General features: G+C 33.6%; 1 protein-coding gene across 9 annotated transcripts in view; it reads left to right on the plus strand.

The window, feature by feature from the left end:
- Nucleotides 1-16725, plus strand: part of SENP6 (SUMO specific peptidase 6) — a 117596-nt gene that overhangs the window by 93166 nt on the left and 7705 nt on the right. For all 9 annotated transcript variants that reach the window (XM_072735608.1, XM_072735593.1, XM_072735619.1 and 6 more), the window contains 4 exons: nt 4864-4986; nt 6134-6226; nt 10220-10650; nt 16272-16375. In XM_072735608.1, coding sequence (XP_072591709.1) covers nt 4864-4986; nt 6134-6226; nt 10220-10650; nt 16272-16375 — 751 coding nt within the window. The remainder of the gene's footprint in view (nt 1-4863; nt 4987-6133; nt 6227-10219; nt 10651-16271; nt 16376-16725) is intronic.

Raw genomic sequence — 16725 nt, forward strand, 5'->3', positions numbered from 1 at the left:
TGCAACTCTTGATCTAGGGATTGTTGAGTTCAAGCCTCACGTTGGGTATAGAGATTACGTAAAAGTAAAAATTTGTTAAAAAAAATGTTTAAGATTGAGAGTGCCTGGCTGGCTCAGTCAGTGGAGCAAGATCCTTGGTCTTGGGATTGTGGGTTCAAGCCCACGTTAGGTATAAAGATTATTTAAAAATAAAATCTTTTAAAAAATTGTTAAGATTATGCATTTCATCATAATTTTTGAAAAAGATATCTCTTAATTCTAATGTATACCACCTTAAGAAACTGAGCGAAAAGTCTTGACTGTGCAGAGCAATACTATTGTTGTTGGATGAAGTGTTGTTCTGTGAATGTCACTTTGGCCAAGTTGTTTGACAGTACTGTTTGGGTCATCTTTGTCCATACTGATTTTATGCCTATTTGTTCTATCAATTATTGAATTATTGAAAAGATTATGGATCTCCAAGTATAATAATGGGTTTGTCTATTTTTCCTTTCAAATCCATTTTTGCCGTATGTATTTTGAATATTTGTTAGGTGCATACAAGTTTATGTTTCTTGGAGAATCAACCCTTCATGGTTTGTAATGTATATTCTTGATATGTCTTTGTTCTTAATATATTAAGAACACTATATTCTTGATAATGTCTTTGTTCTTAAGCTTGCTTTGTTCTAAATGAATATAGTTACTCCAGCTTTCTGTTGGTTTTTGTTTGCATGATATGTATTTCTTCATCCCTTTACTTTTAACTCTTTATTTTTAAAATAGGTTTTGCTTTTTAAAGCATATAGTTGGATCTAAAACATAAATTGAAACCCTATTTTTTCATTGTGGTTTATTTATACTTAAATCTTTACTATTTATAGTGTGATAAGAGATTTTATAGTATTTTTATATACTCAAAATTCTTTACATTTTCAGGAGGCTCCTTGACATTTTATAGTAGCACTTTAAAATTACATTAAAGTTAAATTATCTAAAAGTTTTGCCTTTTCTGATGCAAAAAAAAATATTCTAAATGAAAAGGAAACCTAACAAAATCCATGTTTTTAAAAAAATATGTTTATGGGATGCTGGGAGGCTCAGTTGGTTGAGTGTCCAACTTGATTTCAGCTCAGGTCATAATCTCAGGGTTCTGGGATTGTGCCCCACATCAGACTCCCCACTCAGCAGAGAATCTCCTTGGGGGTTTTCTCCCTCACTCCCCTCTCCATGGTTGCCCCTCCCCCCACTTTGCACTTTAGCGCTTTCTCTCTCTAAAATAAAATAAATATATCTTTAAAAATAAAAATTTGGGATGCCTGGGTGGCACAGTGGTTGGGTGTTTGCTCTTGGCTCAGGGCATGATCCTGGAGTCCTGGGATCAAGTCCCACATCGGGCTCCCCACAGAAAGCCTGCTTCTACCTCTGCCTATGTCTCTGCCTTTCTCTCTGAGCCTCTCTTGAATAAACAAAAATCTAGTAAATAAATAAAAAGTTGTTTATATTTGTCTCGTGACATGCTTAAAAGTGAATTAAAAAGAAACTTTTTTGTTAAACTTCACTATGTTAAAATAAGTATTCAAATACTACCAGAGCTGCTCATTCTTTTCCATTTCTAATTCTATAAGTAGGAAACAAACTTTTTTTCCAATGACTTTTTATTTCCTTAACATACAGTGTTGTGTTAGTTTCAGGTATACAGTATAATGGCTCAACAATTTTATATATTACTCAGTCCTCATCAAGATAAGTTGTATTCTTAATCCCTATCATCTAGTTCATTTATCCCCCCCACCCACTTCTCTGGCGACCACCAGTTTGTTCTCTGTATTTACAAGTCTTATGAGGAGGTTCTTTTTTTTTTTTTCTTCATTTGTTGTCTTGTTTCTTAAATGCTACACATGAATGAAATCATATATTTGTCTTTTTTCGCCTTATTTTACTTAGCATATACCCTCTGGGTCCATTCATGTTGTTGCAAATGGCAAGATCTCATTCTTTTTGATGGCTGAGTAATAATCCATGGTGTGTGTGTGTGTGTATGTATGTGTGTGTGTACACACACCACAGTTTTATCCATTCATACTTGGGTAATTTGGTTTGTTTCCATGTCTTGGCTATTGTAGATAATGCTGTGATAAAAACCTGTGGGTGCATATGTCTTTTCAAATTGTTGTTTTCGTTTTCTTTGGGTAAATACTCAGTAGTAGAATTACCGGATTATATGGTAATTCTATTTTTGATTTTTTGAGGTTCCTCCTACTGTTTTTCCATAGTGGTTGTACGAACTTGGATTCCTACCAACAGTGCATGAGGGTTCCTTTTCCTCCACTTTTTCACCAATACTTATTTCTTGTGTTTTTTTATTTTACTATACTGACAGGAATTTAGTGATATCTCTTTGTGATTTTGATTTGAATTTCCCAATGATTAATGATGTTGAGCATCTTTTCATATGTCTGTTAGCCACTGTATGTCTTTGGGAAAATGTCTGTTCATGCCTTCTGCCCATTGTTAATTGGATTATTTGATTTTTTTTTTCTTTTTCATGTTGAGTTGTATTAGTTCTCTATATATTTTGGATATTAACCCCTTGTTGGATATGTCATTTGCAGATATGATATCTTCTCCCATTTCATAGATTACTTTTTTATTTTGTTGATGGTTTCCTTCACTGTGTAAAACTTTTTTTTGGTGTAGTCCCACGAGTTTAATTTTGCTTTTGTTTCCCTTGCCTGAAGAGTTATATAGAAAAGTGTTTCTATGATGTCAGAGAAATTACTGCCTGTGTTTTCTTCTAGGATTTTTATGGTTTCAGTCTCACATTTGGATCTTTAATCTATTTTGAGTTTATTTTTGTGTATGGTATAAGAAAATGGTCCAGTTTTATACTTCCGCATGTACCCATGCAGTTTTCCTAACACTTAGTTGAAGAGACTCTTTTCCCCATTGTATATTCTTGCTTCCTTTGTTGTAGATTGACATATAAGTGTGGGTTTATTTCTGGGCTCTCTATTCTGTTACATTGATCTATGTGTTTATTTTTGTGCTGGTGCCATACTGTTTTGATTACTACTACTTTGTAGTATTTCTTGAATTTGAGATTGTGTTACCTCTGGCTTTGTTCTTTCTCAAGATTGCTTTAGCTATTCTGGGTCTTTTGTGGTTCCATACAAATTTTAGTATTATTTGTTCTAGTTCTGTAAAAAAAAATGTTGGTATTTTGATAGAGATTATATTAAATCTGTGGATTGCTTTGGGTAGTATGGACATTTTAGAGTATTGGTTCTCCCAATCCATGAGCATGGAATATCTTTACATTTGTTCACATCATCTTCAGTTTCATTCATTAGTGTTTTGTAGTTTTCAAAGTATGCGTCTTTTACTTCTTTGGTTAAAGATGTTCCTAGGTATTAATTTTTCCTTCTTCTACTTCCTTATTGATGTATAATCAACAGATTTCTGTAGATTAAATTTGTGTCCTGTGACTTTGATGAATTTATTTATCAGTTTATTAGTTTTTTTTGATAGATTTTTTTTTTTTTTTTTTAAGAGATGGAGGAACCAGGGGTCAGGGGGAAAAAATTTTAAGCAGGCTCCATGCCCAGTGCAGAGCCTGACATGGGGCTCAAACTCATGACCGAGCCAAAATCAAGAATTGGACGCTTAAGTGATTGAGCCACCCAGGTGCCCCTTTCCAGTGGAGTCTTTAGGGTTTTCTACATATAGTATCATATCACCTTTAAATAGTGAAATTTTTATTTCTTCCTTAGCAATGTGGTTGCTTTTCAATTTTTCTTGTCTGATTGCTGTGTTAGGACATCTAGTACTATATTAAATAAGAATTTTGAAAGTATACATCCTTATTCTGTTCCTGATCTTAGAGGAAAAGTTCTGTTTTCATCATTGAGTATGTTGCTAACTATGGTTTGTTCATATGCCTTTATTATGTTGAGGTATATTCCCTCTACACTTACTTTGTTGAGAGTTTTAATCATGAATGATGTACTTTGTTCTATGCTTTTTCTGCATCTATTGACATGATCATCTGTTTTTTATCCTTTCCCTTATTAATGGTGATGCATCATGTTGATTGATTTGTGAGTATTAAACCACCATTACATCCCAGGAATAAATCTCACTTTATCATGATGAATTATTTTTTTTAACGTGTCATTGGATTTGGTTTGCATATATTTTGTTGAGGACTTTTGTATCTATGTTCATCAGAGGTATTGGACTGTAGTTCTCTTTTTTTGTAGTATTTTTATCTGGTTAAATGGTATCTGGGTGATGCTTGCCTTGTAGAATGAATTTGGAAGCTTTACTTTCTCTCCTGTTTTTTGGAATAGTTTGAATAGAACAGTTATTAACTTTTCTTTAAAATTTTAAAAGAATTCACCAGCAAAGCCATCCAGTCCTGGATATTTGTGGAGTTTTTTGATTACTGATATAGTTTCCTAGTAATCAGTCTGTTCTAATTATCTGTTCTTCAGTTTTGGAAGGTTATACATTTCTAGGAGTTTATCCATTTCTTCTAGGTTTCCCATTTTGTTGGCATATCATTTTTCGTAATAGTCTGTTACAATTCTCTGTATTTCTATGGTGGTTGTTATTTTTCCTTCTTTTTTTATTTTATTTATTTGAGTTTTCAAGCTCAGATCTTGCAAATTACATAGTTATACTCTCAAATATTACCTTTCATTCGTTGAAAATAATCTAGTAGTTACCATTGTCTAGATTATGAAGCAAATTTTGCTAATAAAGTCTTTCAATTGTAAGAAATAGAGGTTGATGGTGCCTGAATAGTTATTTGATCACTGTTTGACTCTTATTAGTATAAACTCTTAAATACATTATATTTGGATTTTTTTTGTAAAATAGATATTTGGTGCTTGAAAAACTGAAGAAAGAAGAAGCTGACCGAATTCATATATTCAGTTCTTTTTTCTATAAACGCCTTAATCAGAGAGAAAGAAGAAATCTTCATGAGACAACTAATTTATCGTAAGTCAAGCTCTGAGGATATTTAACAGATGTAGGAAGTCACTCAAGTTTAATTTAATAAAAAAGTACTTTCATTCAGTCAACATCTTTTAATTCTATTATCAGTTAGCAAAATTTATATAATTCATAGTACTTTAAAGCCTCAAGAATACCTAGAATTCATAAACGTATTTGGTCTGTTATCTAAATTAATATTCTCCAAATATGCCTGATAATTAAAAAAAATACTTAGATATTTATTAGGTACAAATTGCTCTGTTCCATTCATATTTAAGAGAGGAACCTGTGAATCTATACTTTTAATAAATTATTTGGATAATTCTGCTCCAATGAGTTAAGGGAAACACTGTTCTACATATTAGGCCTTAATCAGTTTGTTCATAATTTCTCTCTATATAGTGATTGCATCCAACTCTAATTTGCACTGATACTTGGTCAAAAGATGTATACAAAATGCCATAAGTGGGCAGCCCCGGTGGCTCAGCGGTTTAGTGCTGCCTTCAGCCCAGGGTGTGATCCTGGAGACCTGGGATTAAGTCCCACGTTGGGCTCCCTGCAATGGAGCCTGCGTCTCCCTCTGCCTGTGTCTCTGCCTCTCTCCCTCTCTCTCTCTCTCTCTCTCCCTCATGAATAAATAAATAAAATCTTTAAAAAAAATACCATAAGTGCTGTCAATTGTCTTGAATTGATGGCTCTTGTGCATAATATAAATGATATTTTACACTCAGTGATTTCTAATTTTACATCTTAAGAGTTCATGAGAGTGATTGGTTTGGCCATTGTTCATAGTCTATTTTATTTCATCTTTTATAATGCTCACTTTACCTGCTCTCCTCTCAGTCATCATAGGTGATGATCTGATACATTTCGCAATATAGTTGCTGATATGCAGTAATAAAAATAGTAGCACTGGGTTCACTTAGTAAATAGTAGCAGGAATTAAATAATTCTGTCTTGCAGATTCAGTGATAGGTGGTTTCACACCTTCCCAGCTTCATCTGAGATGTTTTTTTTTAACGCTACTTGTTAAATCACCTTATACAACACTTTTATTTACATCTTAGTCTTCATAATTTATAAATGACTGCATATGAGCTGAAGCATTAGAAACATTTCAGAAGGTGATAGTTTATCTCTTGTCTTGTAGAATACAGCAAAAGCGACATGGGAGAGTAAAAACATGGACTCGGCATGTAGATATTTTTGAGAAGGATTTTATTTTTGTACCCCTTAATGAAGCGTGAGTAAGAATTTTCATTATGTAAATGTGAAGGCCATTTTTAGAAAATGTGTATATGAGTTGAAGAATTCATTCTTTTTTAAACTTTCTGAAATTTGTTTTATGTGTTTATGTTTATGCTGTGTATTCTATGAAAATGAATGCAATTTTTTAGTGAATCATGTAATATGTTGAATTTTCTGAAGACTAGCAAGAGATCTAATTTTGTTTATCAGTGTACAATAATGTCATTTTTAAAATGTGGTAGTGTTGTCTACCAAAAAAAAATGTGGTACTGTTGTCTACCAAACATCCTAAAGAGCAAGCATACTTCTTTATACAGAATAATGAGTAGGTCACGTAGTAAAATTTGAATCTTTAGAAAACACTTCGACTTGGGATACCTGGGTGGCTCAGCAGTGAAGCATCTGCCTTTGGCTCAGGGTGTGATCCCGGAGTTCCAGGATGGAGTCCCACATCGGGCTTCCTGCATGGAGCCTGCTTCTCCCTGTGCCTATGTCTCTCTGCCTCTCTCTCTCTCTCTCTCATGAATAAATAAAATCTTTTAAAAAGAAAAAGAAAACACTTTGGCTTTTAATCAAAATAAAAGACAGCCAGATTTGTATCATGTTCAAATTGAAAACCATGCTGCCTACTTGAAACTATTTTCTAAGTAAATGGAGGTGGTTAAATATTTTGCATTCTCCCATAGTGACTAGAGAGGCATAGGATAGAATTATTCTGCAATTTAGACTTCGAGAGATTTTATATTTCATATTTCTGTTTTCCTGTCCCTTCCAGGCAAAAATTCCCAGGAATACACTTGTAGTTTGACACCTTGGGTTTATTACTTGCCTCAAGAGAGAATACACACCATGGTTGCCAACAAAAAGAGAGAGAGAGAGAGAGAGAAAGCACATGTAACAGAATTTGGGTTTTGGTTTGGTAGTTTGGGGGAAGATGTAAGGAAACAGTTGTTTGCTTCGGTAAAGAAGTAGCATTACCCATTTAGAAAGAAAGGGAAATATTTGATATTTTTTTGGTTGCATTGTGACCTTGCTTGTCTCTGCTTAGACAAACTGAGAAATGGCCTTGATTTGTTTCAGTCTATCATGTTTCCAGAGTTTGTCTGAGGTTGGTTTTCTATGAGATTGTTTGTATCTGATAAACCTAGCTATGCCAGGCTAGCTTCTGAATGTGCTCTTTTTTTCCCCCACTGTGAAAAACATTCACTCAATACTAGAATCCAATTCTGTTTATTTAAAAATCATAACATTAATCATAAGACCTGTGCTCTCTAATGAGCCCAGCCAAAGATAGATAGGCTAGGTCAAAACACTAGTAATGGCTTATAAAGCCCAGCTTCTTAGGATCTATATATTTAAGTCAAGGATTTTATCATAATTAAAAACCAAGTTTAAAACTCATTCTTAATTTCTTCATTATCCTCAAAAATAAGGTTTCTTAACAGTAATTTGTCATAAAGAATAACGTGATCTGCCTGCTTAGATGAAAAGGAAGATATACATAGAGAGCTATTTGTTAAAAATGAATAATAAATATTTAAGATACTATTTGTCAAAAATGAATTATAAAAATTTAAGATACACACTTTAGCAATAGAGGCACATTCCTCTTAATGTATCTGGGATGGGTTGAAGCTATGACGAATGCTTCCATTTACCTTGATGAAAGAGAATGAACAAAGATGAAAAGTCAGTAAAGGATTCTACAAAAGAACTATGCCGTTTGTAGATGGAAGAATAGCCTCCAGATCCTGAGGGCTCATTTTGTTTTGTTTTGTTTTTGAAGTTGTAAAGCACATTTTCTAGTCATTAATTATTTTCTTTTATTTTATTTATTTATATTTTAAAGATTTTATTTACTTATACTTGAGAGACACAGAGGGAGAGGCAGAACATAGGCAGAGAAGGAGCAGGCTTCATGCAGGAAGCCCGATGTGGGACTCAATCCCAGGACTCTGGGATCACGCCCTGAACCAAAGGCAGATGCTCAACCACTGAGTCACCCAAGTGCCCTCTATTCACTAATTATTTTAGATAAGCTTATGTGTTTTTGCTTTTTGTTTTATTTTTATTTTTTTCCTGATAGTGGTAGTTTCTTTAAAGTTTGTAAGCTACTTGTTAAAAATTGATAAGGAAGAAATATTAATATTTAGATCCAATCAATCTTAAGTGAAATTACTTGTTTTGTCGTCTTCTCCTAGGGTTGGTTGAAGGTCACTGTGTACCTGCTGTTAAAAGAATCATAAAAGCAAAGCCCTGTCTCTTACAGGTTGCAGATAACCTTGGATATATCTGATTCATGTTTCTTCTTTCAGCTAAATAAAGAATTTTTCTTAGTTTTTAAGTGTACAACAGAAAAGTAATGGCTTATACATATTGTTAGAGCTAAGAAATATTAAAAACTGTGATAGATTTAGGTTATAGACTTTATGTTGAGAACTACTATATTATATCACTTTAAACCAATTTTTAAAACACCATTTAACTCTTCTAACATTGAGCTGTGACTTATAGTCAGCTATGTTTTATAGTGAAGTGAGGAAGATGATGTGTTGCTCTTTCTACTACCCTGGCCTGACCTAAGTTCCTAGGATAATGAGGATTAATAACTAAGAACAGGAGAGAAGCATTCTTCCATCTGGCCTTTAAAATGCTGAGGATGAAGCCAGGCTCTGTCACCCTTGTGTTTATGCTATCTGATGAAGACACAGTGTTTCTTCATATTACCTTGGAGGAATTCAGCATTTTATAAAAATGAGAGTATAGAATAATACATTCATGTCAAGATACGCATTTTTTCACTCCTGAAACATCTATTGGACACCTTACTATATGACACTGTACTCAACTAATAAGTTCTCTGACATCTGTTGCCTGTTCATTGTATCCTAGCATGTAACACTGTCTAGCAAATGGTAAACCCTTAATAAAATTCCTCATTAGATTAATGGATATTAATCAATGTTAGCTGTACAGCTTTTTACTCATGGCTTAAAACATATTATTAGAAACCGTGATACCTGAATTCAGCTATATCAAGAGCACCCACCTGATAACTGGAACTCTACTAATCCTGAAGTTTTGTAATAATGTTTAAAATAAATATGTTGTTTCATTTTAGTGTATATCTACCAATATAGCATAAGACAAAGAATTATTGGACAGCCCTGGTGGCTCAGCGGTTTAGTGCCTGCCTTCAGCCCAGGCTGTGATCCTGGGTACCCCGGATCGAGTCCCACATCGGGCTCCCTGCGTGGAGCCTGCTTCTCCCTCTGCCTGTGTCTCTGCCTCTCTCTCTCTCTCTGTCTCTCATGAATAAATAAGTAAAATTAAAAAAAAAAAAGACAAAGAATTATTTAATATTTTCAACATTAAGCAATGCCTAACCTTATTCTTAAGAAAAACAGACATGGTAAAATTTTTTTAAAAGCTATATATGTGCATTATTTAGAAAATGTTCAAAAGTATATACAGTCTTTTTAGACTTCTGAAAACATTTTAATCTTGAGGCTAGTTTTCTATCCTTTGACATAAATAGGTCAAGAGGAAGGTAAATGGGAATGGTGAATTACAGTGATCTAATTTATATTTTCCTAAATTGCTTAAAAATAGAAATGAATTTTTCATTCAAAAAGCAGTAAAGGGAGGATGGCCTGGGTGGCTCAGCGGTTGAGCATCTGCCTTTGGCTCAGGACATGATTCTGGAGTCCCTGGATCGAGTCCCGCATCGGGCTCCCTGCATGGAGCCTGCTTCTCCCTCTGCCTGTCTCTATATTGTTTTTATTTTTATTTTTTATTTTTATTTTTATTTTTTTCTATGTTTTTAAATAGACATTGTATTCTATTAATGATCTTATAAACTAGTGGATTCATTTGAGAATCGAAATAAATTTGTTGACAGAAGCTTTAGAAAAATATTTCAGTTGACATTTTTTGCCTAATAAACTCTTCTAATAATATATTCAATAGTTTCATTTGTTTTTTACAGTGCACACTGGTTTTTGGCTGTGGTTTGCTTCCCTGGTTTGGAAAAACCAAAATATGAACCTAATCCTCATTATCATGAAAATACAGCCACGCAAAAATGTTCCAGTGTAGAGGACAGTTGTATTTCTTCTCCTTCAGCCAGTGAAATGGACAGTTGTTCGCAAAACTCTTCTGCCAAGCCTGTAATTAAGAAGATGCTAAACAGAAAACATTGTGTAGCTGGAATTGATTCAAGTGCTGAACAGGAAGAAAGTGACCCTCATTATCGGAGAAACACGGGCAGTGTGAAATGTAGTCTAAAAAAAGTAAATCAGACGGCAAGTGAAAATGAAGAATCGAATAAAGGAGAATCTACATGCCAGAAAGTTGTTGATAGGACTAAAAGTGAAAATGGCCTACAGAATGAATATTTAAATTCTATGCATCATACAGGTATGTTTCTAAATGTTTCAAAAGAATCAAGGAATTCAGAATAAATTGGATTGTTTATACATAGGATTAAGGTTTTAGGGCATACTTTTTTTTTAAAGTCAGGTTTAGTAAGATACGATTTATTTATTAGCAACATTCACCCATTTTCTAAGTATAGCTCAGTGAGCTTTGATAAATATGTGTAGTCTTGTAATTGCTACAGTACAGTAATCACGATTTAGAACTTTGCTATCACTCCAAAAACTTTCCCTTGTGCCTTTTTACAACACAAAGTTTTTAAAATTGTAGTACAAGGCCTACATTTTTCATTTATAGCATCTTGGATTTATTCTTATTTCATAGGCAGTTTACTAATATGTGGCACAAACAGTAGTTGGACAGTCTTAGATCTTTAAGGCAAATTAGTTCATTCTTCTCAATTTACAGGTAAGCAAATAGAGATCAAATAGCAAGGGTCAGAATTTAAAACCTTTTCCTCCAAAATGGTTGTTCACATTTAAATGAAAAGTTAGTTTTTTATTCCTTACTCCCTTTCATGTTTTAATAGGAAGAAGGGCACTGGTCCAATCTTGGTTTTTCTCTTTCCATTCAGGTGTAATGAATTGAATTTTTCCCTTGAATCAGTTCCATATTCCTAGTACTTTGTTAGATCTAAAGTTTCTCTTTCCATACTTAAATTTCATATCAAATCAATTGTGTAATTTTCTGTCCATCTCAAAAGAAAAATAATCTACTTCATAAAATCCATAACATGCTATGACATATACCTTGCTTATTAAACTATGAATAAATCTAATAAATTTTCTTTGGAAGAAAAAAGTTAAAATAAGGCATAGAAGAAATTAATGTGAATTCAGAAAGAACCTATCAAAAATTAAGAATGCTGGGGCACCTGGGTGACTCAGTTGGTTAAGCATTCAACACTTGGTTTTGGCTGGGTCGTGGTCTTGTGGTTGTGGGATCGAGCCCCACGTCAGGCTCTATGCTCAGTGCAGAATCTGCTTCAGATTCCTTCTCTGCTGTGCTCCCCCCCTTCCACTCCCCCCCTAAATAAAATCTTAAAATTAAGAATGTTAGCTCTATACTGTTGATCTTTGTGCCCTTTGGAAGGTTTAAGATAACCGGCAGAGGGGGAAATTTAGCAGTTACAGCAAAAAGTACATCAAAAGCCAAACACATAAATACTTGCTTTTCTGACTCACTTTTCGACTCCCTTTTCAGTCTTTCATTAGGCAAGAAATGGAATGAAGATAGACAAAGTGGGTAATCACCAACTGCTGCCTCTATTATTTTTCAGTTTTAGTATTTTAATACTTGAGTAGAAAAAAAATGAGAGGCAGTGTACAGTCACACTAAAGATTAACTGCCATTTGGACAACCTGAAGAGTAAGCCTTCAAGGCAGTGTGCATTGTTTCTCATTTCCTTGAAAACCGTTTGTCAGCACATGAAAAGATGATGGACATCATTAGACATAAGGGAAATGCAAACCAAAACCGAAATGAGATACTCCTCCATATCACACTAGTATGGCTACAGTCAAAAAGTCAGATACTAACATTTATTGGTGGGAATGTGAATAAACCACCTTTGTTAGTGGGAATGTAAAATGGTGCAGCTGCTTTCTTTGGAAGACCATTTGATAATTCCTCAAAAAATTAAATGTAGATTAATAATAATACCCAGCAATTTCACTACTACATATATATCCAAGAGAAATAAAAGCACAGTGGGGATGAATGTTCACTGTAACATTGTAGTAGCAAAAATGTAGAAGCAACCCAGATGTTCAATGGACAGATGGATAATCAGTTAGTGATATATCTAGCTCATAGAAATAAATGAAATACTGATACATGCTACAACATTGATGAGTCTTGAAAATATTGTGAAAGTAGTCACAAAAGACCATATATTAAAAAAAAAAAAGACCATATATTATATGATTCCATTTGTATGAAATCTCCCGAACAGGAAAATCTATAGAGTAGATTAGTAGCTACTTAGGGCTGGTGTGGTGTGGCAGATAGGAATACAAGGAAGGGGGAAATGATAACTGAAAGGTACAGGGTTTCTTAATGAGGTTTTAAAACTTATTCTGATGAGGGGCACCTGAGTGGCACAGTCAGGTAAGCATATGACTCTTGGTTTTGGCCCAGGATATGGTCTCAGGGTAGTGAGATTGAGCCCTCTGTTGTGCTCCATGCTCCACACTGAGTCTATTAAAGACTGTCTCTCCCTCTCCCTTTGCCCCTCCCCCTGCTTGCATGTCCCCCCCCCTCAAATTAATACTTGTAAAATAATAAAATTTACTCTGATGGTAGCTGCACATATGTGCAAATACATAAAAACAACTGAATTGTACATTTTAAATGAGTAAATTGTATGACGTGGGTTATATTTCCATGGAACTATTTTCTTTAAAGTTCCTCTTTGATCACTAACCTCATACACTATAATGTGAATTCAAATTAAAAATGAATTAAAGTTCATGACTTAAAGCAATAGGACAAAGCCTACGGCTTCATACACACAAACCCCAGAAACTCCTAGTGGCCCTCTCCTTCAAATTAATGTTCTAGTTGAGTAGTACCCAGTTAAATTTAAGCAAATATCCTCACAAATCCTAGAAGAGATCAAAGTAAAGAATCCTCTGTTTATGAAGTTTGCCTTTTTAGTATCTGTTTATCCTTTTTTTTAAACTATAGTTTGTGTATTTGTTTTTGTTTTGTTTTTAGTATGCATGCAACCATATCAACAATATCTTCCACAAGGGGAGTTGATTTCCTTTTATTGAGTGTGATACACTGATACTTTCTATTCTTTTTGATGCTTGCCTTAATCCAATGATGATAGTGTCCCACAGTTTGAAAAACAGTGCTCTAGAGCAAGTCTGCATTTCTGTGCTTTCATCAGATGCTTCCAAGGGATCACTCACCCAAAAGTACATTAAATAAGAGTCCTCTCTAGAGGTGCTTTTACTATGTTAGAGAGGTTGGTTAAGTAGTCTGTCTATATAAAATAATAGCATATTAAAAATGAGGATAAGAAGAGCTTATAAAATTTCTGTGATTATGATTACTATCTCAATAATTGATTTCTGTTTTGCCTCGGAATATAATTGACAGAATTTAAACAAAGCATTTTGTTTTATTTTTTATTTATATTTATTTATATGTTTATATGTTTTTTAGTAATCTCTACACCCAACATGGGGTCTGAATTTACAACCCCAAGCTTAAGAATTGCACGCTCCACCGACTCAGCCAGGCACCCTTAAACAGGGCATTTTAGATAGTTTTAGTATCGTTTTAACTATCAAATATATAGAATTACAAGTTTTGACTCCTGATGTCAGAAGTGGGAATTGTGTCTTTTCATAGGGATTATGCTAAGGGCGATTGTAGGAAAATAATGTTTGGTATCAGTACTTTCATTTGCTAGTTTTTCAGTTGGGCACCATATGAAATGTTGTCTTGCTATGGCACATGAAAAATGTATGTTTTAAACTCTGGAATCACACTTGGAATCTTCAGAGGATCTAACTATATGAGAAATTCTGAGGAACTGTGACTGATTAAAAAAAACAGTTGCGTTATCACCTCTCAGTATACATCAGGACATTTGTTTACTGCATGAAAGAATTGACTATTCTATTTAAATTATTTTTCTCCCTTTTTTGAAATGCACATATACTTTATTTGTGTAAGGTTTATATTTATATTATACAACTTCTATAGATATGAATAATTGGCTGCTAGATTAACTTGATTATAATTGATTTGGAATTGCCTGAGGATTTGGACAAGTTTTATTCAAATATAGGTATTTTAGTTTCAAACAAACATAAAAATAGATTTTTGAAAAAAAATTGAAGAGATTATTATTTTTCATGTAACAAACATATTTACCAAAGTGTTTATTATTTAAATAGTATGTTTCCAATCAACATTTAGAGAGAGAGAGAGAGAGAGAGATTTCTTTTTAGGAGCATGTTTTATTTTGCTGTCTTACCACTCCATCTTGCCTCTATTAGTACTTTAATTCCCCTTTAATAACTTATACAAAAATAAACTTCATCTTGTCTAAAATCCCTTAATGTCATACTTCTTAAAGTAGAAAAGATATACTCTTTAATAAGCAGATTACTAAATTTGGTATTAAAGTCCCTCACTTTTCATTATTTTCATATAAATCTTACATTCCTTTGAAACATCATGTGTAATTAGTGTCTTTCAGCAAAATATTTTATATTTATGGATTTAGATTCTTGAAACTGACCTTTAAAAGTATCCATTTCAAAAATAAAAATAAATCCATTTCAAACTTTTCTTCTGAGTCATTTCATACTACTAGCATCTAAATTTGGTTTGGCTGGTTTTATTTATTAAAAAGTCAATGAACATAACGAAACATGAAGGAAATATATACAGGGGTGCCTTGGTGGCTCAGTAAAGTGTCCAACTCTTGATTTTGGCTTGAGTCACGGTCTCAGAGTCATAAGATCAGGCCCAGCATTGGAGCCTGTTTAAGATTCTCTCTGTCCCTCCACTCCCCGCTTGTATGCTCTTGCCCTCCATCTTCCAAAATAAAAATAAAAATAAATTTTAAAAAAGAGGGAAAAATATACAGAGTTGGGGAACTCATCCAGAGCTATTATCCTAATGTCATGAGTATTTTAATTTTTGTATTTTACTCTCTATTAGTTGTCTAAAAACAAATCTGTTTAAACCTTAATCATGGGGATCCCTGGGTGGCTCAGCGGTTTAGTGCCTGCCTTTGGCCCAGGGCGCAATCCTGGAATCCTGGGATCAAGTCCCACGTTGGGCTCCCGGCATGGAGGCTGCTTCTCTCTCTGCCTATGTCTCTGCCTCTCTCTCTCTATGTTTATCATGAATAAATAAATAAAATCTTAAAAAAAAAAACCTTAATAATAATTTTTAGTCTCTATTAGATAATTTTTCATAATTTTATACTTTTAATTTTAAAACTGTGTGATAGGGATCCCTGGGTGGCGCAGCGGTTTGGCGCCTGCCTTTGGCCCAGGGCGCGATCCTGGAGACCCGGGATTGAATCCCACATCGGGCTCCCGGTGCATGGAGCCTGCTTCTCCCTCTGCCTATGTCTCTGCCTCTCTCTCTCTCTCTCTCTGTGACTATCATAAATAAAAAAAATAAAAATAAAAAAAATAAAACTGTGTGATATTTTATGTTCTACAATTAGCTAACCATTCCTGTTATTGGACATTAGGTTATTTTTAGACTGTTGTAGTCTCTGTTACTAAATCTATCTAGCATACCTAGCACAAAAATGTTTTAATACATATACTTATAATGTATATATAGATATTATATTTAATGTTTTATATATACATATATTTATGATATAATTAATACCTAGGTTAAATTTTAATGAATTTTAGGGTCTGAGTTGTAGAAGCAACTTTGTAATTGATGTGTCAGTCCAGGTTTTTATGAAAAATAAGTTACATTTGTGGAATTACATGTTAAAGCAGCATTTTATCTGTAATTACTATATTATTAATTGCTACCATTAATTTTAACATACTACAAGTTATGTCCATGTCCTTTTAAAAATTTTATACTGTTTCTTATTGATATAGATGGCTTAAGCAAAATTAGGCTAAACTATAGTGATGAATCAACTGAAGGTAGCAAAATGCTTGAAGATGAACTCATCGACTTCTCAGAAGATCAGGATAACCAGGTAAAGCCTAATGCTAGGCAGAAAGCTCCAATATTCTATCTAATTTTTTCTTTGGAGTTCTGTAAGAAATTCCTTAACCAGTAACTCATGCCTTCTGAATTTGGGTCTCATCTTAAAGCACAAACTAAGTTTTTATTTTTTATTATTATTTTTTTTTTTACAAACTAAGTTTTTAATTCAGAAGTTGCCAGGATAAATGTATAGTGTGATTTTATTTTTCTTTTAGGGTTTTTGTTGTAATTTTTGCTATTGCAGACTAAACTATTACCTACTTCAGAAAAGTTTTAATATAAAATTGATTCTCCTATCTGAACCCAGCCACCACTCCCACTAGCCCTACCATCCCTTTC

Source organism: Vulpes vulpes, chromosome 1 (assembly GCF_048418805.1).
Source record: "Vulpes vulpes isolate BD-2025 chromosome 1, VulVul3, whole genome shotgun sequence".
NCBI classification, from domain to species: domain Eukaryota; kingdom Metazoa; phylum Chordata; class Mammalia; order Carnivora; family Canidae; genus Vulpes; species Vulpes vulpes.